Below are 24,518 nucleotides of genomic sequence, written 5' to 3'. Positions count from 1 at the left end.
ATCCATGCCGCCCCCGATACTGAGTTTCAAAGATTCCAAAGTGAATGGGCTCCAAGCAAATACAACCTTTTAAATGTAGCATTTTTTCATTCTTTTAAGCGGTATTTTGGTGTAAAACTTCATAGATACACACAATAAGCAATTTATTAGGTAGACCTGTACATCAGCTTAATCAGCCAATCATGTGGCAGCAAGTAAATGCATAAAAGCATGCTGACATGGTCAAGAGGTTTAGCTGTTGTTCAGACCAAATGTTAGAATGGGGAAGAAATGTAAATGGTTGGCATTTATATAGCGCCTTTATCCAAAGGCTGTACGATTGATGCTTCTCATTCACCCATTCATAAACACACTCACACACCAACGGCGATTGGCTGCCATGCAAGGCACCGACCAGCTCGTCTGGAGCATTTAGGGGTTAGGTGTCTTGCTCAGGGACACTTCGACACAGCCCGGGCGGGGGATCGAACCGGCAACCATTTGACTGCCAGACGACTGCTCTTACTGCCTGAGCCATGTCATCCAAATGTGACTTTGTCCGTGGAATGATTGCCAGACTGCTGATCTCCTGGTATTTTCACAGTATCTAGAGTTTGCAGAGAATGGTGCGAAAAACAAAAAGCATCCAGTGAGTAGCAGTTCTGCGGGAAAAAACAAGCTGTTAACGAGCGAAGGGCCAGGCTGGTTGAAGCTGACAGGAAGGCGACAATAACACAAATAACCACACATTACAACAGCGGTATGCAGAAGGGCATCGCTGAACACACAACACATCAACCTCTAAGTGGATAGGCTACAGCAGCAGAAGACCAATAAAGAAAAAAATAGGTCTAATAAATACCTAATAAAGTGCTCACTGAGTGTATATGTGCCCTATAAACAACAACAAATTTGTGACACAAACTCATTTTTGTGAAACATGTCAGTTAGAACAGTTATAAGACACCTCAACTGACACCCTCCCCCCTCCCCCCAAATCGGCCCCAGCCCTGCCGGAGTGGTCCTTCGAGAAGGAGAGCCTGCTGCGGTACCAGTTGAGGGGGGGCGGGAGCCCGCGGCAGACCCACGCCCAGCTGCTCCTCCGAACCCGCGCCTCCACAGGCACCCTGCTCAGCATGGCCTCCCGTGACACCAACGAGTACATCATCCTGGAGGTACGAGGGAGCCAGCCCTTACTCCCGTAATAGAAATAATAATTATATAACTGCCATTTTAAAACAACACACGTCCCATCTGTGTTTGGCCAACTGACCCCATTTCGTCTCGTCCTTTGTTTGTGTAATGAATGCGGGGTTTCAGCTGCTTACGTTTTATTCTCATGATCCCTTGTGTATTGCTGGAAATTTACTGAAGCAATCAGGTTGAGTGCCTTCTTTGATGGGTGGAACGGTAACGATGTGCCAGGGATCTGAACCCATGACCTTACAGACATAAGTCCAGTCCTTTTGGCGAGAGCATATAATATTTAGACGCCAATAGAACACTATGAGAAAAAGAAATCTGCCTCACGGGCCACCAGGAAATAGTTTCGCTCACCACACAAGCTCAGTTGTGTCCTCGGTCACGTTTAGTCACACGCACAATGAGGAAAATGCAGGGTAATGACGTGCCTCGGCAGATGAACCGATTAAAAATGCTTGCGCAGTTTCCAAACGAGGGTGCAAAGATATGGTGGAAATATTTTTCACGAGGGGGCGACTTGATTTGACTTGGCGAAATTGATAGCTGGAATGCTGGCCCCTTGTCCAGTGCCCTAACCTCTGTGAAATGTGCCTTCCTGCCAGATACTGGCCCCTTGTCCAGTGCTCTAACCTCTGTGACATGTGCTTCCCTGCCAGATACTGGCCCCTTGTCCAGTGCTCTAACCTCTGTAACATGTGCCTCCCTGCCAGATACTGGACGGGCACCTGAGTGTCCGTGCCAACCTGGGCGATGGCGCCCACGCCCTGCGGCTGACCAGCCAGCGTGTGGACGGGGGCCAGTGGGTGCTGCTCGGCCTGCATCGCCATGACAACCTCTTCACGCTGCGGCTGGAGCAGGGCGGGGGGGCGCGGGAGGTCAGTGCCACCCTGGGCCACAAGCGGGAGATCGTGGTGCACCCCTCCAGCGTGATGCTTGGGAACAGCCTGACCCCCGGCCTGCATGGGGACTTCCAGGGTAGGAAAGCCTCTCCCCTCCACCCAGCCACCCCCCAACTCTCCCTCACTCAGGACAAGATATCATTACATACGTTTTATCCAAAGCGACTTACAGTTGATAAGACTAAGCAGGGGATAATCCACCCTGGAGCAATGTGGGGTTAAGGGCCTTGCTCAAGGGCCCAACAGCTGCACTGATCTTATCGTAGCTACACTGCAGAGGCAGTTAGGGTCACTCCGTCTTTCAGTGTTCATGCTCTTTGCTGTCGTTTGCAGACCTGGGCTTAAATGGTATTTGTTTTGGATTCAAATACTTCTCTGTGCTCCATTGATCTTGCCTGGTGCATTTGAGCTTGCAAGGGTGGGCTTTACACTTTTGGGATCATTTAATTTGTTCCAATACACCAGGAAAGCTTAGTCAATGCAGAAAACAAATACAAAACAAATACTATTGAACCCAGATCTCATCTCTTGCACTCATAATAATACTGAAATGAGAGACCATGCTTAAATGTTCAACACAAACCTGGTGTAAGAACTACCCCCTGACCCACACCCTATCCACAAATACGGCAAGCCTAAGCAGTTAGAGTCTTAAGGAAGCAAGTATGGTCCTGTTGAATGCTTTTGTTTTCTGTCAGTCTCATTCCACTATAAAGATAGGACAATAATACAAACTGATAATAACTCATAATAAACTTTATTTGAATAGCAAATGTAGCACACAGCTTTTTAAAAGAAGCATTAGGAATAATTGTAACATTCAGAAAACAGAAATGCAAATGTGGGCCATGAGATCTTGACGGAACGGTCTCCCGGGCAGGCTGCATTCGGGACGTGCGGTTGAACGGGCATTCTCTGCCACTGGACGGGCAGAGCACCGAGTTCAGCACGGTGCTGGAGCGCCGCGGGATCCAGGGGGGCTGCCACTCAGATGCCTGCAGCAGCCGGCCCTGCCGCAACCCGCTGTACTGCGTGGACCTCTGGAGGAAGCACGAGTGCAGGTGAACTCTGACCCCTGACTCTCCAATGTCACCATGTCCTGTACACATTGCAGTTATTTGGCTGGTGATTTTATCCAAGGCGACTTACAGTTGATTAGACGAAGCAGGGGCCAATTCCCCCTGGAGCAATGTGGGGTTAAGGGCCTTTCTCAAGGGCCCAACAGCTGCATTGATCTTATTGTACTTACCTTCCTGGTTCCAGTCAAGTGTCTTAGCCACTTGACTATAGGCTGCCTTATAGCATCAGAGCCATATTCAGTAATCCTTTTGAACCCTAAAGTGTTTAACGATGCTGACAGTAAACTCAATGCGCCTTAGCTACATGAAAGTTACAGCCACATGAAGGATCATATAATATTCAGTTACTCTTTGTTCATATTGAGAAGTCATGCTGTGGAAGTTGGAGGTTAAGTGCTAGGCTTAATTATGGATGGTCAGCTTGATGTTTTTAACTATTTTGACAAATACCTTTTTTGAAAAAATATTCAGAAACAAATTACACTGTGTACTGTGTGGTCCACCAGGTGCCCTGCAGGTCAGGTGATGGTAGTGGACGAAATTTCAGGTCTCCAGCGTTGCGCCCCATCCCCCTGCGGAACCAACACTTGCCGCAACGGGGGCACCTGTATCGCCCACTCCCCCAAAAGTGTCCAGTGCAGCTGTGCAGAGGGCTTCAGGGGTCAATGGTGTGAGGTCAGCCAGGTCAAGGCCATTCGATTGGCTGCCCTCAGCCCCAGCTCCATCTTGGCCATCAGCATGTGCCTGCTCGTGTTCTTCGGTAACTACAACAACATGGCTTCACTTGTTTTCCATGCATATGGGCATATTCTTGCTATTTCACTGTAAAATAAAGGAATATGTTGTTTCGGCCAGTGTTAGAACTGCTGGTAACTGTGGACTCAACTATGCCATAAAACTGTGTGTTGGAACCCACTAGTAGGCCATTGGAGAGGTCAAGATGGGTCACTAGACAGTTGTTGACAAACAGATAACAGTTTTCAGACCAAACAAGTGAACTGCAGCACTCCTTCCCATCTAATTCAATAGGTTCTTGTTGCTGTTTTGACATGTTATAAACATTTCCATATTTTATACAAAAATACTCATTAGGTGGGTCATGAACTGTGAAAGTCTGGGGAAAGCTCAGCCCAAAAGGCTCGCACTGGCTCTGCTAACCCAAGCCTCAGCGGCCTCGTCAGCCTGCAGACGGGTGGGGAGGGAGGGCCGCGTCGTGCAGTCTGAGCGCCGATCCTCTGACAGGTACACCGGTGACAGACAGGCGCCGCCCGCGGGTCTCCCCGTCGACACCGCCTCCCGTATCAGCCCGGATCGCTGGAGCAGGGAAGGGGGAGAGGCAGAAATCCTTTTAAGAAATTATTCTCGCCCGGCGGAATGAAACTGAAACAAAATGCATCAAGCGAAGCAGAAAAGAGGCGCGCGACGCTCATCTGGCATCCAGCAAGAGATAATCCAATTGATACCCCTCTCTGGTTTGGGAGTGCGGCGGGGCCACTGCCAGCTCCCGCATTCTTATCTGCTGTAGGGGCGCCTCCGCCAGCGGCAGAAGCGCATTCCGGCTATTTCCCCTTTTTAATTGAAAATGGAAAGAGATGTAACTTGTCATCCGTGAATGGCTAAGTGAATAAATGACAGAAATGGGTAAAGACTGTAAATCACGGAGCCAAGCAATTCCTCTTGTGCTCCTGCTTGTCCGTACACACACACACACACACACACACTCACACACACACACACACTCACACACTCAGACACATACTCGTATCTCACTCATGCACTCACACTCATGTATGGACCCGTACATACAAACACACAAACATAGAGCACTGGTTTTGAAGGGCATTGCTTTGTGCCTATTTCCCTGTAATAGTGTGACTTTAGAATGGCCTGTTGCAGTCTTGCCGTCTTGCCCAGTGGTGGCGAGGGTGTTGTAATAGTAGTATCTCAGTCTCTAAATGTATCTCTTTTTCAAATTGTTAAGATGTAAAATGTTTTTGAAGTTTATATTTTACATGAAAAATTTTACATTAAATAACTAGAATCTTACTTTCTATCTCTATCTATCTCTTTCTAGCGGTACTGGTGGCTGTGACAGTGTGGAATCAGAAAGGGAGTCGCAGTAAGTTCCAGAAGAGGGGAGTGTACCACATTCCAGCCGAGCACGAGAGCTGGGAGGACATCCGTGAAAACATTCTCAACTACAATGAAGAGGGAGGTGGGGAGCAGGACCAGGTAGAGCCCAACATTTAAGTGATGTCATTCAAGCAGCCAGGCACTGCTCTCTGTCTCTGTGATTCTCTGATCAAATCTCAGCACTGCTATTGCCTTGGCAATAAAAGGTGTTTCACAGCTCTTTTACAGTGTGGTATTACATAGTGGTGGTAATTACCACCACTATGTGGCAGCATTGTATTGTTTTTGCCTATAATGTCTGCGGTGTTTAGACCATAGACCGTAGAAGAATATGGACAAAGTTAAGTCATCCGCTGACTATCCGTGGGCTTGTGAAAAGTGTTTTAAAGCCCAGAAGCCCAGATTGTACATTTGTAGCCAGAGAAGGTGCAGTAGGGAAGCGGATGTGGTTCCTCCATTATGCGTGTGAGAGAGTGATGTTATCTGCCCTGATTCATCCACAAAGTATTGCTGCAATGTCCTAATAACACAATCGGCACATGGGGAGGCATTAGATGAAGGAAATTCACAGCTTGTGACTAAATTTTCTTGTGGAAAAATGTCAAAACTGCATTTGAATTTACTTGAAAACAGGTCTGAATGACCTAAATTGGAGACAACCACAGTGGCGCTAGTGAGCACTGTCTCTCACAGTCTCTCAGCATGACCAGGAAATGAGCATCATAAACAAAGGCCGGTTTTGGCCACCTGGTTTAGACCTGGTTTAGTGGAAAATTCAATTTCTGCAGGGCTAGTGTGTATGCAGGTTACCAACAAACCTTAATTAGCTGAGGACACCTTTGCTGGTTTAACTGTGGATTAGACCACAGTTAGACATTTTGTGTTGGAACCAGTCTTCAGCTGTCATTCATGAACTTTAAAAAAATTGTAGCTAAAATATAAATGAGTAAATCATTAGGCTAATTAAATATTTAAGAGGAGACATAAAATCCAGAAACAGAAATACATTTGCTGCAATTTTTGCAAAACTGATATGTTCACCAGTGTTGAACTTGAAAGTAATGATGGAGCAGAAATAGATATTTAGAGAGTTTTTGTTTAGTCTTTAGTTTTTATATTTCTATATTAAAAGCATATTACTCAACTAGGGAGACAAGAACTTGTCAAAGAAAGAAGGAAAGTGAAGGATGTAATGTGGATGTGAATGTTCAGGAACTGTGTGGCGTGAAAGGTGGGATTTTAATGTATGTCTGCCATTGGCTGTTGCCATTCCCCTGCCAGAATGCCTATGACATCACAGAGCTGAAGAGGCCACTGTGCTCCAGTCTGTCGCAGTCGTCCTCCTGCACCACCGCGCCCCTCATAAAGTCCTCCCAGGGCTCACAGGAAGAGGTGCACCCCGCGGGGAGCGGGGCCGTGGCTGCTGCCTTCCACCATGGCATGGCCTCCTGCACCTCCAGCTGCCCCATGGACTTCAAGAGCTACGTCTCCAGGATCATCTGGGAGGCCGACAACGACGACCTGGCCCTTCCCATGGACACCTACCAGGTGTACTGCATCGAGGGCATGGGCACGCCCGCCGGAAGCCTCAGCTCCCTGGGCTCGGCTATTCCCGAAGAGGACTTCAGCTACAACTACCTGCGTCACTGGGGCTCCAAATTTGAGGCCCTCAGCGAGCTGTACCACAGGCCCGAGCTGGTGGTCACCTACAAGGACGCCGTCGAGAGTCACGGCTACAACCAGGACCACAGTCACAACCAGCTCTGATGATTGCGGCCAGATCCTCCTTATCGTCAGTGTCTGTGATAGTTCACCATTTGAACACGGTTTTTCTTCGGGAGGTAAAAGGGCAGCAGGCAATGTCAAGAAAATGACAAAGAGTGTTGTTCCTCTAAGAGAGCTCAAGCTTCATTTCTGCTTCTGTAATGAAGTCGTAAAAGCTTTATATGTGGAAGGGGTGCGTAGGAACCACAGGAAACTGGAGAGGTAAGGGGGAGGGGTGGGGGGTTATTTATTGAGTGAAACATTAAATGTACTGTATTTATTTTAGCCTTGACATTTTTTTAATGAACAGGGAAGAGCACTAGTATCCTACAGCTCCCTTTCTGTATATTGAGGGAAGTTGTTATTGTCTTTCCTTACATAGAGGGAACTTGGTGGCTGTTGTGGCTCATCTACAGAGGGGAAAACGTTGATGATCTTTTTATTTTTCCATTATGTTGTATATGCCTGTTTTAGATCCTGTCATGGGCAAGACTGATTTTTGATGCTGAAGGGTAGCTTTGTCAGATAAGTCAGTCCACAATGATGTTTTAGAGGTATGATTCTCTACATGTTGTATGTAATGTGAGAGAAAGATGGAAATGGTCTGTTGGTCTGTGAGACAGACTGAAAGATACCACTGCTCCAGGGTAGCAATTTCAGGTGTCTACTATAATCCACAGTCCTTCAGAAAGGAAACGAGCGAGCTCCTCTCATTGGAGCTCAAAGAGGCCTCTCCAGGCAAACAGTGTAAGCTCACCTTTTTAAAATCCGGTTCCAATTGCACTAGTAGAGGCTGCGCTATCTCCTCTATAGCACTGCTGAATCCATTTGCCAAAAATACAAACTTAAAAATGCTGATTGGGAGGAAAGAGCATCTTAGTGATGGTTTACATGTGCAAGTACATGGGGGAATACTTTGCTCAGCATTGATAATGTGTACTATAAAGTGTGACAAGTATGAGAATTATTTTTTTACTCAAATCTGTCCACCCATGGTTGTACACTGTGCTGATGTTTTCAAGGCTATATGTTTTGTTTTTGTCTTTTCTGTGATTGGTTGTTTGAAATGCCAATCATTTATTGTATTTCCTAAGCCACACCTCTTTGACAGGCAGATTCATGTGGGATACAGTTCAGTGTGTACTTGCACGGCACTTGGCAGAGGTAGTCCTGGCACCGTTAAATCCAGAGGCAGAGATTTACTCACCATGTTTACAGCATGTCAGAGTATATCTGGGCCCTCCCTCCCACCAGTGCCTCTGCAAAAGCGTTACCCTGCAATTTTCTTTTGAACACTCGCCTGATGTCCAAACGAAGTTGATTGAATGTAACATAAGGGAACCAGGAGAGGAGGTCTGCCTCATGAGTGGCCAGAGGGAAGAGCATTACCAAAATGGCCCCCTCGCACTGGGATAGAAGTTCCCAGGAGGGGATGCTTACAATGCGGAAAATGCAATCATGAAAGAAATGTTTTCACTGATGTGTTCAACAATCAAATCCTTATAGGTATATTTTTGTTGACTTAAAACAAGCAAAAGACTACAAATATCTTCCCTAAATATTTCCTTTATATATTTTTATTGCAAAATGAATCCAGTGTGACTCTTGCTAAAAAAAGAAAAATAAATGTCAGGTGTTGTCTTCTAACTGGGAGTGTAACACTATAATGACACCTTCGATTCTCGAGGGGAAACAGAACCATCATGCAGTCAAACTGTAATTCCTTGAAAGGAAACAAAAAACTGTTAACATCAAGACCACTTCATATCTCCAGTGTTTCTGAATGCAGGTTGTCTGGCACCAGACAGTTAGCAAGCTGTTGCACTTTCCACCGCCCATCGTTGTAACGTGAGGCAGTAACATCACTTCACTGTAATGCATGTTCTGTGTGTAAGATGTAGTGCGGTACTGATGACACAGTGACCTCGTGGTGACCTTCCCATCCAGTGACATCCTTTGTTCTCTCCGGGACAGCTACTTTCCCCTGTATATATTGTACATACTCTTGTTTATAGCAACCTAACATCCTTTTGTATATGAATTTTAATAAAAAGATTATCCTCAAGGCATTGTGTAGTTGGTTCTGGTTTTCCTTTGCTGGTGAAGTGTCCTTATGAAAACATTATTACGAGATCCCTGCAAACATCAGTGTGGAGAGCAGGTTGAAGGTGCGGGTGCCTGTGTGCTGCTTGTCATGGGCCCTGACCACACGGGGGGTAAAAGAGCTCTACAGTTAGGGGTCCACTTTAATGTGCTTCTTATGGTACCCAATGCAGTGATTGCCGTTCCCAGCAGAGAACTGCCCATTTGAAGCACTCAGCTCATTCCCCTTCAGTTATTAGATATTTGTAATGTTCTGGAAGGTTTTGGGTTTGATTCTTGCATTAAAGGAATGTTTATCATTTGGATTACTTTTTTAATTAAGTATTTGCAATTGCTATGTTTTAATTTAAAATACAGAGCTAGCTGGATAACTGCACAATGTAAAACCCTGAACAGCTCTTTTTACTTCAGTCCAAGTTACAGATTTGGGTGGAGTCTGGATTTTGCTCTGTGCAGTTATCACGTACAGTTAACTTGGTCATCCTGCTTTATGGAACAGGGCCCCCAGAAGGATCCAAATTCCATTAGTTACCAGAGGTATTGCAGTTTATTAAGCCTCTGGTGCCAAAAAGCAAATTTCCCCATTAAAGTTATTTCACCCATTGAAATTATACCATTTGGACAGTACTTTTACATTTAATTTCTTCACACTGAACAAATTGCTCTCCAGGGACCTTTTTTTTGTGAGGCACACAGAAGAAAATATTAGATTTTTTAAATGCCTATTCATTCCTTCATGTGTAGGTACCCAGCATGCATGCTCTGGTGCCACAAAGTCCCATAGTCAAACATGGCAACCTTGTTAATGAGAGAGGACAGAGGAGAAGGGCTGGTCGAACAGGAAGCTGACAGGAAGGTGACAGTAACGGAAATAACGACACATTACAACAGTGGTTTGAAGAAGAGCATCTCTGAACAATGAGTGGAACCTCTAAGTGGATAGGGTACAGCAGCAGAAGTGTGTACACTGAGTGAGCACTTTATTATCATTTGATTAGCTTTAACACATACAGTATATTCAGCATGGTCCACCCCATTTGCCACCCATGCCGCTCACTTTAAGTTTTGTGCTTCTCGCTTTCGATGCTTGTGCTTGTGACTAGGCATGTGACCAAGGACATAACTAAGTATGCGTGGAGACTGAAACGATTACACTTTCTGGAGCCCTGTGTGGTTAAATTTCTGTTTTTTATTGGTGTTGAATTATAGTTTTGGACATGGCCTATAAATACGCAGGTGCACAACTAAAATTCAAAGTGCACATCAGGTACAGCATTGTATCCAATAAGGGGGTCAATATACATCAATATGACACTGGAACTAGTAATAGGGTATTGCAAGATTTGTAAGTGTTGCCAAATTTGTACTCACACTAGTCTGTGTGCCAACTGAAACCTTAGTTGTAGTTATCGGACAGCTCTATGAATTACTGGTTCACTCCTGTATTTGAGCACAATAAACTCTTTAGGATACACTTAAAATCTGCGGCTGAAGCTGGTGCTTATATAAATTACAGATCAAGACGTCATTGTGCCAATGAAATAATTAAGAATTTGGCCGTACACCCCTGCTATTAAATAATTCACAAGAAAGCGTGACCTCACACACTTGTGCTGCATCCAGGAAAATTGCAATTGGAAGCAACTTGTAAATGGCTCTTAAAAGGAGTTTGTCCAGTCACCATTAACATACAGTATGTTGCTGTCTTATCTGCGCCATGTTAAAATAGTTTGTAGAAGCTGGAAAGCCGATTACACAAGGCTACAGGACACAGTTCTCCAGTTCTGAAAGGACACTGCCATCTACTGGATGCATATAGCAAGATCGGGGACACCCCATCTTGACATTGGCCAACGTACATTTTCTGAAATATCTTAAGTTAATGTGTGACATGGCATGCGTTACTATACCAATTGTGTCAGAGAGTAGCTATTCTTGGAAGTTATTTGGAAGCACACAGGCACAAAGACTGACCAGTCTGTTTTCACTGCTTGAAGACATGTTACTTGTTTACTATTCATCCCACGTGCTTTGCACTTTATGTGCTGCGTTTAAACGTAGGTTTTATTGGCCTTATTTAGGATATGTATTGCACAAATCAACTAGGGGGAAATGCGTTCTGACCAAATATTCTGTATTTTGGCTAATTCATGCCTTTTTTAAACCTATGGAACATATGCTTGAAAAGCTAATGTTGAATGTACATTCTAACTAATGACTACTTATACTAACTTAACTACTTTTCAAATGGAACATTAAAAATAGCTAGTCATACAACAAAATAATATACCAGCATAGGCCTAGTATTTCCCATTGAAACAAATAACCTGCCCCCTTTTACTAGGCAAACGATTGTAGCAGTGGTGATTGCTCCCCTTTAGGCAGAGAAAGCCTGTCAGACGATGTATCGTTTATCATAATAAACAGAACGATTATAACCTAATCCAGAGAGCAATGTAAGATATTGACAGTCAGCTGCTTCATGCTATGTGCTCCTTGGTGACGTCAGACGTAGCTAGCTACTCCTTATCGGTCATTCGACTACACAACGGGAAGACTGGTAATGATCATGAACTGGGACAATAGCCGCAAAAGTTAATAACTCATTATGCGGTTGGTTCGGGGGTCTTTGTGAAAAGAGTTTGCCGCCTTGGCCCAGAGCGGCGTGGAGGTGAAGGCACAGTGGGGGGCCGGCTCATTCCCAGGACCATACAATAACACACACACAACGGGGGCATTGTAGGGAGGAGGCTAGCGGCCGCCGACTGGCTGCTCGTCGCGCCGTCGCACAAGTCTACGCCTGGGACGCGAGAGCCTAAATTCCACTCACGTCCCTCAGCTACGCATGTGCCATACTGATCTGATCCATTATGGCGGGTTTCATTTCTGCTGCTCAAATCTCACCTACTTGCTGAGAAGGATGTTTATCAGACCGTATTGTTCAATGTCTGTAGGCTTTCTAAGTAAAAAAATAAAAAAAAAGCCCACAATGTTGAAATATATGAGTTATAACAAACAATTATTGTTTGTGATAAATTATTTTTTCTCGAGCGAATAATTCATGATTTAATCATCAGTTTAATGATGTTAACCCGAATGACTTGAATAGTAGAATAGTACTTAAAATATGAATATTATCTGGGTAGTTTTAATAAATATAAAAGCGTCTTCTAGTTGTGACATTTAACACAGGGTAAAAAAAAAAAGGACATATTCCTGCTAGACGCTCCATGTACTGTCATGCCTGTGGTATGTATTATGATATTGCGCAGTATTGGTGTCTTGGTTACTCAGGTCAGAGGCTTCACCTATTTGGCTCATATGGATTGTTTCAGTGAGACATTCAAGCCAGTCGCACCAGTGTCATTCCAGGATGAGACTCTGATGAGCGCCTAGGCCTTATGTTTATTCTCAGAGCACAAGGCTGAAATTTCATCTCAAAAGAGGTGAGCCAGGTCACTTTACACCTCCTCTCTGTTAAGATACCTTTGAAGATGTGGCATTGGCACCAATCAAGGAAGCTCAGATGTTAGGACACATTTTTGTCACCCCAGTCAACACTTTACACTCCCCCACTCCCAGTGCTCTTTTTATCTCGTTACCCTTCTGCAATGTTCGTTATCTTCAGGCAGCTCAGGCGATACATTACATTAGTTGTTTAGCTGATGCCTTTATCCAAAGCAGCTTACTTTGATTTGACAAAGGTGGGGCCATTCCCCCTGGAGCTGTGTGGTTAAGAGCCTTGTTTAGGGGCCCAGACCTTATGGTGACTACACAAACCACCAACCTTCTGGTCCAGTCAAATGCCTTAGCCACTAGACTATAGGTGCCCCCAAATAGATTTAATAATGTGGTCCCATTATGAGTATTCTTAACGCCACAATTGTGAAACATCACAATGTTCACATAAACAAGGGTAATACTAACCCAGGACCCATGTTACTATTGAATCAGTTTCTCCTAGTAATGTACTAATTACAAAATAACATCCTCCGGTGTTGGATATTTCAGTCCCTACACAACCCCCAAAAATCATGCATGTATTCTGATATAAAACTCTGTTTTAACTTGACCCAAATGGAGGTGAAACTTCATACAGATGAGCAAATTGATGTGACCAAAGGAGATCCAGGATATCTAGCCAATTTAAAATGCTGCAATTTTAGTTCTGCCGTTACAAGCGATTTCTGGCCTGCATCATCTATGACCTTTGACAGGATAAGATGGTGATCCAGGTAAAGCCTTCACTATTCTGGCAAAGATGATCCGGGCCTGGTTTCATGAAGCAGGATTAGTTAGCTGGATAACTGCACTGTATAAAACCAGAAACCTTCTCAAATGTGGGATGTGGACTGAAGTGAAGAGAGCCGCTTTAGGTTTTACTCAGAGCAGTTATCCATTCAACTCAACAATCGTGCTTTGTGAAATACCCCCCTGGACACAATGGAATTGCAGCAATTTTGAAAACATATAGCCCCATATATAGTGGTATGAAAAAGTGTTTGCCCCCTTCCTGATTTCTTATTTTTTTGCATGTTTTTAAATGTTTCAGATCAAACAAATTTAAATATTAGTCAAAGACAACACAAGTAAACACAAAATGCAGTTTTTAAATGAAGGTTTTTATTATTAAGGGAGAAAAAAAATCCAAACCTACATGGCCCTGTGTGAAAAAGTGATTGCCCCCTAAACCTAATAACTGGTTGGGCCACCCTTAGCAGCAACAACTGCAATCAAGCGTTTGCGATAACTTGCAATGAGTCTCTTACAGCGCTGTGGAGGAATTTTGGCCCACTCATCTTTGCAGAATTGTTGTAATTCAGCCACATTGGAGGGTTTTCGAGCATGAACCGCCTTTTTAAGGTCATGCCACAGCATCTCAATAGGATTCCGGTCAGGACTTTGACTAGGCCACTCCAAAGTCTTCATTTTGTTTTTCTTCAACCATTCAGAGGTGGACTTGCTGGTGTGTTTTGGATCATTGTCCTGCTACAGAACCCAAGTTCGTTTCAGCTTGAGGTCACAAACAGATGGCCGGACATTCTCCTTCAGGATTTTTTGTTAGACAGCAGAATTCATGGTTCCATTTATCACAGCAAGTCTTCCAGGTCCTGAAGCAGCAAAACAGCCCCAGATCATCACACTACCACCACCATATTTTACTCTTGGTATGGTGTTCTTTTTCTGAAATGCGGTGTTACTTTTACGCCAGAGGTAATGGGACACACACCTTCCAAAAAGTTCAACTTTTGTCTCGTCAGACCAGAGTATTTTCCCAAAAGTCTTGGGGATCATCAAGATGTTTTCTGGCAAAATTGAGACGAGCCTCAATGTTCTTTTTGCTCAGCAGTGGTTTTCGTCTTGGAACTCTGCCATGCAGGCCATTTTTGCCCAGTCTCTTTTATGGTGGAGTCATGAACACTGACCTTAACTGAGGCAAGTGAGGCCTGCAGTTCTTTGGATGTTGTTCTGGGGTCTTTTGTGACCTCTTGGATGAGTCGTCACTGCACTCTTGGGGTAATTTTGGTCGGCCAGTCACTCCTGGGAAGGTTCACCACTGTTCCATGTTTTCGCCATTTGTGGATAATGGCTCTCACTGTGGTTCGCTGGAGTCCCAAAGCTTTAGAAATGGCTTTATAACCTTTTCCAGACTGATAGATCTCAATTACTTTCGTTCTCATTTGTTCCTGAATTTCTTTAGCTCTCGGCATGTCTAGCTTTTGAGGATCATTTGGTCTACTTCACGTTGTCAGGCAGGTCCTATTTAAGTGATTTCTTGATTGAGAACAGGTGTGAGTAATCAGGCCTGGGTGTGGCTAGAGAAATTGAACTCAGGTTTGATAAACCAGTTAAGTTATGTTTTAACAGGGGGGGCAATCACTTTTTCACACAGGGCCATGTAGGTTTGGATTTTTTTTCTCCCTTAATAATAAAAACCTTCATTTAAAAACTGCATTTTGTGTTTACTTGTGTTGTCTTTGACTAATATTTAAATTTCTTTGATGATCTGAAACATTTAAGTGTGACAAACATGCAAAAAAATAAGAAATCAGGAAGGGGGCACACTTTTTCACACCACTGTACATATATATACACATATATAACCCCACTGTTCACTCAAAGAAATAGGAGACACTTAGAGAACTATACATTTAATACATTCAATTACAAAATAAAATGTTTCAAACACATTCATTTGTACATTTTTATGTACATATATAATACATGTTGTATTTACATGGTTCATTGTAAACCATTCACTGTTTTGAGCAGCTCAGTAGCTTACAGTAATAAGCTGGCAGGTGGTCTGCGGGTAGCACTTCAGATGCCCCATCAAGGACCGCCTGGGTATCACATCTCAGAATTGGTACCAACTGCAATGCACTTTGTCAAACCCCCTGAGAAATGGCTTTGAACTGGTCAAAACTCAGAAGAGGGAAAAAAAAGAAAAAGAAAACATCCACAGCGGTTGGATTGGATTGAACCGACCTTAAGCCTACTTAAGGGAGGTCCAATTCTGTAAAACATCCTCTTAAAAAGGCTCAAAATTTTACATCCCAGGTTCACTTTGTACTCCAGGTCAGCGCCAAGTAGAAGTATGCAACCTGGATAGGCTCTTGCGAATACACTCAGATTCTATATTGCATCACACAACTAGAGAAAAGCCAATATCTTAAATAAAATGCAGTTTGAATTAAATATGCCTTTGGCAGTGTTAAGTTAAAGGAAATTTGAATTCATATGGGTAGATCATTTACATATAGACACTACGTGGCGAAGAGGCCTACATAAACAGTGACATAAATAGCTGACGTAATAATTCTGCACAAGTTTAGTTTCACTGACTCTTTACTTCAAAGTCAGGAATAATGTCAAGTCTTCCAGGAATGTTATTTACAGTACAAAAATGCAGTGGTTTCGCATCACTGGCCATTTTGTGAGAATTATACACAAATCATAACTGCCTACAATAGGATCAAGCCAGTTGCTTTCTCAGGTCTTCCACAGCAAATTTGCATGCAGCTTTAAGTTTCAAACCTGGATTTTCCCCCTACACAGAATTTGAAGACCTCTGATGTTGAGGATACAGTATGTTTAATACAGACGCGGCAGGGTGAAGTATGCCGGATATGACAATCTTCCTGCCAGCACCAATTAACTTGTTATAAATAACTCCGCAGACAGACTATACAACCAAGTGTACTTTCCTAGTAGAGACCTTTTCCTTTCTATGGTCTAAATGGCACAACCCATTCATCTCTTCACAAATACCAAGCGAGTATATCAATTCAAGTAAATAATTTTTTTTAAATCATACCAATATTCAAGTCTTTGAGGATCTCCATTTCCCAAAGCAGTTGGAGAGTAATACTCTATTTATGCAGGAGTAAACACCAATATCCATCGCCTCAATTTGTTTTTGCTTAAATCAAAAGGCATACTCTCAAAATAATCTCAAAATGTTGGAATGGCTTGAAGTACTGAATGCAAGTAAATTCCTTAAAAATCAAACCAAAAATACATATAAATACATTAAAATTCTGTTTTAGTTTTTTAAAAACAAGAATGATTCTCCGATCACTCGTTGGTTGGTCCGAGAGGATTCCTGGGGGCAGGGCCTGACCTGAGCCTCGCTGCAGATAGGCTGCCGGTTCAGTGGTTGGAGGGCTTCTCTGTGCTGTTGGGTGGGGTCAGGATCTCTTCTGTTTGCAGGGGTGCAGGCGACAGTCTGGCCAGGCTCTGCTCCTGTCTCTGTTGAGCGTCATTCTAAAACGGGAGTACAGATGCGTTACCAAGGTGTACCAGTACAGAGTGCAGTTATATTAAACCTCTGATTTCAAATCAGGGAAAATGATTTAGTACCGAATCGTACTCCAGTGGCCAATAATAAATACAGTGGAACCCAGTAGAGAAAGCATATCACCACATCAGTTATTTAGCTGACGCATTTATACAAAGCGACTTAGTTTATTAGACTAAGCAAGGCAGTCCACCCTGGAGCAACATGGGGTTAAAGGGTTAAAATTATCGTGGCTACACTGGGGCTTGAACCACCAACCTTACACAGGGTGCTTGCCCGTTTCCAAGAGTGCACATGTAGACTGTTTTTTGATATTAATTTCAATTCATTTTATTTTGTATATTTCTTGTGCATTACTATGAGCAAATATTTCCATATTTTTCCATATTTTCCTGCGCAGACACCCTGCTTCCAGGCCCTAGTCATGTACCTTAGCCACTAGGTTACAGGCCATCCACATATGGGATGAAAGATAATAACTTATTTATTTATTATTTATTATTTATTTGAGTAAAATATTTGGCAGGTTGACAGGTGGCGGGGGGCATGTCATTTTATTTGGGTATGTCATTTTCAAGCTTGTGTTAAGAAAAGGGGTGATGCTTTAAATCTGGCTAGTTTTTGCACTAAAAATATTTTCCAGAAAAACAAATTGTTTTCCATGACATACTGGCAATTTTCATTTTCCATGATGGGAAAACTACATTTCAAAATTCCAGGTTTTACAGGATGTGTAGGACATTGTTGGATGAACAGTGCAAGTCTGAACACGAAAATGAAATGTAAAGCTGCAGTTATCAGTCATCCCCCATCCTACACTCAACTCTAAGTTAAGGACATAATCATGCAAAATGGAGGCGACCAAAAATGAATGCAAACCGGCAAAGCTAGTTCAGCCAGCATAGCAAAAACACAAAGGAATCCTCTAACAAAGAGTAATGTTTCTATGTCACTGCAGTGAAACTGTATCATGATCCAAGTGAATTGATTCAATTAAGTTGATTATTTGGCAATGGTGTATTTTTGACCATGCATTTATGTTAAAAATCTAGCAATGCAAAATGTTAAAAATTTAGGTCCAAATTAAAGGCTTTAATTATTCGCAATGTGGCCAACACAAAGTTTCAATGAAGCATGGAATTGCGTTTCCTTTACACTAAAAAAACTAGCCTAAGGAAAATGCTTTCACAATACATACTGCATTTAAAATTGATGTTAGAAGCATGCATGGCTTTGCTCACAGATGTCAAGAAAACATGTCTAATGTATAAATGCAATTTCTTCTATTTGAATGCACGCTGCTCCTATTTTTAAGAAAGAAATCTTGGTACAAATGTACCCATTTTTTTATAGCTCTTATGACCAGTATGCTTGGTCCAACATTTTGAGACAGTTTATCATACAACTTATTATAGTAAGTATTAATATCAAAAAGTATACACATGAATTGTATTGCATTAAGCCCATTAAAAAGTCAAACAGGAAAATTGTGTGATGTTGGGGGATTTGTTTTGTACACCCTAACCGTAACTGAAACATTAAAAGGGAACATGAAGCGTTTCGTGTGGGTGTTTCGAAGCGTGTGTGGATGTGAAACTGTCAGCCATTTTGAAAAAGGCTGCGCAAGCCATCTTGAAATATCGCAAAGACCCTCAGTGAAAATGGTTATGAGACGAGAGGTCCCTCACCAGCATCGCCAGGTAATCCACATGCGTTTGGATGTTGTGCCTGTCCTCCGCGGCCACTTTCCTGAAGTCCTTCAGCCGGACAGCATCACACGCGCTCACGGTCCTCACAAAGGGGGTCATCCAGTTCACACAGCTCACGATGCTGTCCCACGTCAGACCTTCCCGAGAGAAAGAACAAATAAGCACACTCCAGCATCAACACAGCACAAGAGCCACAGGTCTACTCTTACACATTCTCTAATGAGCTCGAAAATGATTGGAATGAGGATTATGAACGTTATGTTTTTGAAGGACAGGACCTTAAATCATTCTTAAAGGTACAACAGGCAAAAACACCCTCAAACCACTGTTTATCCCTCCCCCTTCTTTGTGAACACGCCGAGATGCCAGTGAGCCTTTTTCAATGATAGGAAGGGATTTACAATAGTCTTATAACAATGTTTTAACACAAAAATCTTACATATTGTACCTTTAATGTATAAAACCAAACTTTATCTGTTGTTTCTTACCTGATACTTTCTGTACTACTTCCATAGAGGTGAAGTGGTAAAAAGCTGCAGCAGCAAGTACTCCATACTGATAATCCAGTGCAGAGATATCAAGTATACATAAATCTAAAAGCTGAAAAGAGAATGATTACAAAAGTCAGTTAATGAATCAAAGTGCATTTAAAATATGGAAGTCATCTGACCGTGTGCTCAAAGTATTTGTCAAGCTTATCATTCACCACCAGGATCACGCCTTGATACTGGCTAGCAAATCGAATGCTTACCTGGGTAATCTGTATATATGTCTCCTGAGAAAACTGAGGTTCGAGAACATTGGGGCTTTCCTTCAAAGATGACATTTGGATGTAGAGTTTCAGCCATGATATGACCGTTACTGGACAGAGTTCCCAATTCAGAGCCTAGAGGATTGAAGAGGCAGGAAAGAGTGTTGTATTAAACCCAACTCACACAAGAGATTTGCTGTAGTGGCAATACAGATATCATACAAATTACATTTTATCAATATGGGAAAAGGGGGGGGGGGGAGAATATTTTGAGAACATTTTTTTTTCAAAATGGCCACCATACCTTCAGCATTATCAGCTCCATCTCCAGAATTTCCTCTTCATCACAGGCTCCATCCGTTACGTAGGCAAAATCATGAAGTTTGGGTGGGTAAATTTCCTGAAGAGGGAGGGAGAGGGAGACGGGAATTAAGAAAACCTCAGCAATAGCAAAGCCCATAGATGTTGTACAGATCCAAAACAAAGGGGCTCATTCACAAATGTAAAATTCTTCTTACGCGAACTACAAAACCTGCTCTTAAAACTTAAAGAAAGCGGCAACTGAAGTCAAATGCTAGTGAAAAATTAAAGGTTATACAAATAGGAAAATGTAGTAAAGTCAAAAGCATATTTAATATTAGTATATTATATTAAGATAATAAATGCATTCATAAAAACACGGTCTGTAACTACTTAAAAGGACTTTGCATGAATAATAAAGTATTCCAAATATAAGCATCTTCCACATACGTTTTGAGGCGCATCTCCAAACACACCGATATTCTACCAAATAACAAATTCAGATAAATAAAAAAATAAAAAAACATGAATGGCACAATGTGCGTTAGAAAGCGCAGTAAATGAATAAATTGGATTGTACATGTTTTGTGAATTAGGCTCAATGAGAATACACTGGGAGCTTTTTAGAACAAAGGTATCAATGTTTCCAATTTAGTTTCAGACCCTCATACAGAGTGCACATTTAGGTGGCTTGAGATTAAAAAGTTTGGGAACCAGTGATCCATCAGCGATAGATGTAGGTCAGCAGTCCCCAACCACCGGCACTGATGTAGTGTGCCATTAGATTCGGTAAACTTGGAAAATGGGCTGCGGAAGGTAAAAGGTTTGGACGTTTGCCGCAGAATAACAGCTGGATCTGATATTGGGGGGCTGGATATTGGTCATAGTTGGCTCTCGGTGTGTTGGAGTGTTTCATAATAACATTGGACCTACTAAAATTAAAGCACTTAAATTCTGAAAGTTACGCAGCCGCAGCCCTATAGGCCTAATCGATATTCCGGTCATTGGTCTGACTTCAAAGGCCAGTCTGCAAAATATAATAATATAAAAACCGGTCTGCGTTGCAGGAAACGGTTGGGGACCCCTGATGTAGGGCATGAACGGGGCGGAGCTGGGGCGTACCTCAGTCTTGGATGCGATGAAGAGGGAGGTGATGCCTATGAGCTGCAGGCGGCTTTTGCTGATGTCGTCCTGCGTCAGCATGAATCTGTCAAAGAAGTCCTGAGCCAGATAGAACGTCTCCCGATGAAGAGTGTACACCTCACTCACCTGAGAGGGGAGGGGGGACAAAAGATTGGACCGAGTGTTAACCGAATGGCCTCATTTTATTTGCATGTTCAAACCATTGCACTGGCTCTGCTTATTCAGTTTAAGGATTAGATTCATAATAGTTGAAGTGTTTATCAAATGGTTGAATTTGACTAAAATTCTCTTTAAAGAACATGGCGTTCATAAACGGCCACAAAGGAATTCAGAAGACAAGCCTGTGCACGAGTGTCAACTGAGCCTTTGTTACCTTTGTCTAGTCTGACAATGCTTTCCTTCTACAAATATACCTGTCTGAAGGCAAAACCAAGGCGTATTCAAGAATAAAGCTAAAGCAGCATCAAAACTCTACAGTAGTGTGGAGCGAGGGTTGTAGCGCAAAATGGCCGCCGTGCTTGGAGATGCTTGATCAGAGCTACACAACTCGTATTACAGGTCAGGGATAAATGATGTTGAATAATAATAATGAAATGTCGGACAGTCCCGTCACCGAGCAGCACTGCTCATGAAGAGGATTCTCACATACCTCCAGAAGCCAGTCTAGGAGGATAGCTCTCATCTTTGGCTGCAGCTTTGGATGCCGCTCCATGAAGCTCTTGTCATGGATATACTTCAGTTCTTTGTTCAGCATCTTAATCCACACATCGTCCGAGTTGGCCCAGCTGCCGAGATCAAGTTCATTATTATTAACTGCCATTATCTGTTAGTATGAACAGACCCAACTTACACTCAGTGAGCATTTCATTAGGTATTTGACTTATTGGTCTTCTGCTGCTGTACCCTATCCACTTAAGGTTTTATGCGTTGTGTGTTCAGAGATTCTTCTCTGCATACCACTGTTGTAATGTGTGGTTATTTGTGTTACTGTCACCTTTTTGTCAGCTTTGAACAGTCTGGCCCTTCTCCACTGACCTCACTCATTAACAACGGGTTTTTGCCCGCAGAACTGCTGCTCACAGGATGTTTTTTGTTTTTCGCACCATTCTCTGCAAACTCTAGAAACTGCTGTGCGTGAAAATCCCAGAAGATCAGCCGTTTCTGAGATACTCAAACCACCCTGTCTGCCACCAACAACAATTCCACGGTCAACGTCACTTTGATCATATTTCTTCCCCAGTCAGACATTTGGTCTGAAAAACAGCTGAACCTCTTGACCATGTCTGCATGCTTTTATACACTTAGTTGCTGCCATGTGATTGGCCAATTAAATATTTTCATTAGCAAGCTGGTGTACAGATATACCTAATAAAGTGCTCAATGAGTGTAAAATTAGGGCTAACACACCATGTTTACACCTTTCTATGGCATTGCATGTGCACGCGAGTGATAGCAACAATGCTTCAATCTGTGTCTTGTGTAACTGGAGAGGCGGAATTAGGCAATCAAATTACAATCACCAGCAATAGAAATGCTAAAATACACGAGGGGCATTTGACATGTCAGGACGTCTAAAACTTTAAACAAAGAGAGGGCATTTAAGTGAGAGAAGGTCACAGCAATCCTCGTGAAGTGTTAAAAGGATTACCCTTTCTTCTGCTCAAAAACACAAAGGGCAATCAAGAGTGCCAAGACCCCCCTCTTTATGCAAACAGCAGCAGCAACAGAAGGCCTACCTGAGACAGGGCAATGGTGAGGGCTGGATGAAGAGATTTTTGAACCTGTACTGCTTGAAACCGGACCGGTCGCTGGCTGCCTCAAGCTCTTTGTGGGGAGTTTCAACAAGGACGCAAGGGCTGACCCCTCCCTGTGCCCATCGATTCTGTAGAGAAAACCTCTTAATTCAAACTCCTGCATTCAGAAATCCAGTATTAACAACATCACATGTAACCATATTTTGGATAAAGTGATTATTGTGGGGGAGGATGTCCCTATGTATTCACCAATCAAACATACACTCACAATTATATTTAATTTATACAGCACAACAAATTAATTATACAGACACACACACAATTAAATAAATGGTATATATTGTTCCAGCTTGGCAAAAAATACTTTATCATCTAAATATGGCATGAATGATATTTGGAGTCACCGAAGAGCTAGTTTCCATAAAAGAATAAATCATTCTGCAAACATCTGAATTAGTAATAAAAATTGCATTTGATTTTCATGCCAAATTCCGATTTATAAACAACGACCATTTAAGCATACGGTTTCCTAAGCTTTTTGCATAGAAGAACAAAGAGTGCCAAACGATGAAATTGGGCGGGCAGGCGGGTTGAAAAAAAGAGGAGGGACCAGTCTGTGGAGTAGCCCGCTTCTGCGCCATGACGCGCCGACTAACCTAGTGACACCGTTTAATACACACAACGTCATCCCTCACGAGCTTCATTTTACAGACAATTTCATAATAGCCTAATAACCTGTGTAACTTTTCGCAAACTCGAACGAGTAGTTATGCGATTTACCTAGCCAGTGAGCACTTTAATCGACACCGGGAACTTCAGTGGTTCATACTTAAGCTAAATATACAACGTTAGCCACTAGTTAGATGGCTACCCCTAGATATAGTCTTCATCCAACAAAATTAACGTTAACTTTACCTGTATTTCATAACTCTGTTTCTCCGTCGCAATGCGCGTTTTCCTTTTGCTGCACTGCTAAAAGGAACAAGTAGCAACATGATGATTTAGTTCATTTAACTCACAGTAACTATTATAGGTTGCCATTGTATGGAAAGGAGTACTGAATATGAGCACAAACCTCCGATTTCCTTTTTCTTGTATTCTTGATTGTATGAATGGTATTCTCATTTCTATCTTTTAGCGTAATACGACCACTGCAAAACCAACGAGAATTACAATTATAAATACATAAAGTATATTTTAATCTTATTAGGTCTCATTGGCCAATACTGCAGCAAAGTAATGCACTCAATCGTTGAAAATTTTCCATAACTTACCTGCGTCTTGACATTTTCACAGATGGCTTTTTTTCTGGAGGGAAAAGAATAATGATATGCAATGGCACACAATTTAAAACAACGTAAATGATAATGACAGCTTTCGTGGGTTCTTGCTAAAATAATGACAACAATATTTATATTATTTAAATTATTTGAGGCGGCAAAGTAGTTTAGCTAGATAGCAGATGGCTAGATAGCAAGCGGTTGCTGAGGCATGGATGGATCTTTCACACAAAATAGCCGACTTCCAAAGAATGTCTTAAATTAACAGTAAGAGTGCAGTGCATCTGGGGTTCAAGCTATAATGTTATGCAAAATTAAGCTTAAAAAAAATCTATCTAAAGCAATTATTTTTTATAATTTCTAAAAGCCGGCTACGCGCCAATTTGTCTTAAGCGGGAGCCTTGGATCTGCCTTTCTTGGCACAGCTAGTTAGCCGCTAGCACATAAACTTCCTTCTTACAACCAACACAAATGTGGACAACCTTCAACTTTGTAAGTCTGCAAAGGTAATATACTGCTTTAAGCACAAGATGATTGTAACAAGCTATTTATTTCTAAAGGTATAAGCAGTGTTCTCTGAAAGTCGGCTAGTTAGCTAGCACTTTCATTTTGCCACGTCC

General features: G+C 42.5%; 2 protein-coding genes across 2 annotated transcripts in view; one reads left to right on the top strand and one right to left on the bottom strand.

Annotated features, from left to right (window-relative positions):
* si:dkey-22o22.2 (neural-cadherin) overlaps positions 1 to 7,262 on the top strand; it is a 116,018-nt gene extending 108,756 nt beyond the window's left edge. The window contains exons 28-33 of the mRNA XM_061241144.1: positions 988 to 1,154; positions 1,893 to 2,157; positions 2,962 to 3,142; positions 3,667 to 3,920; positions 5,235 to 5,392; positions 6,575 to 7,262. Of these exons, the coding sequence (XP_061097128.1) occupies positions 988 to 1,154; positions 1,893 to 2,157; positions 2,962 to 3,142; positions 3,667 to 3,920; positions 5,235 to 5,392; positions 6,575 to 7,060 (1,511 nt within the window). The 3' untranslated portion in view covers positions 7,061 to 7,262. The remainder of the gene's footprint in view (positions 1 to 987; positions 1,155 to 1,892; positions 2,158 to 2,961; positions 3,143 to 3,666; positions 3,921 to 5,234; positions 5,393 to 6,574) is intronic.
* An 8,034-nt stretch (positions 7,263 to 15,296) lies between these two features.
* On the bottom strand, positions 15,297 to 23,926 carry ccne2 (cyclin E2). Its single transcript, XM_061255438.1, has 11 exons — positions 23,893 to 23,926; positions 23,694 to 23,769; positions 23,534 to 23,587; positions 22,601 to 22,746; positions 21,514 to 21,649; positions 20,844 to 20,990; positions 19,726 to 19,821; positions 19,422 to 19,556; positions 19,159 to 19,270; positions 18,650 to 18,807; positions 15,297 to 16,927 (listed from the first exon to the last, which is right to left on the bottom strand). Exons 1-11 carry the CDS (start codon positions 23,904 to 23,906, stop codon positions 16,814 to 16,816), a joined length of 1,188 nt encoding a protein of 395 aa, XP_061111422.1. The 5' UTR covers positions 23,907 to 23,926; the 3' UTR covers positions 15,297 to 16,813.
* Positions 23,927 to 24,518: the final 592 nt, after the last annotated feature.

The sequence above is a fragment of the Conger conger genome, chromosome 1, assembly GCF_963514075.1.
Source record: "Conger conger chromosome 1, fConCon1.1, whole genome shotgun sequence".
Lineage (NCBI taxonomy): Eukaryota > Metazoa > Chordata > Actinopteri > Anguilliformes > Congridae > Conger > Conger conger.
Note: the sequence above shows the minus strand (reverse complement) of the source record. Positions and strands in the feature narration are given on the sequence as shown.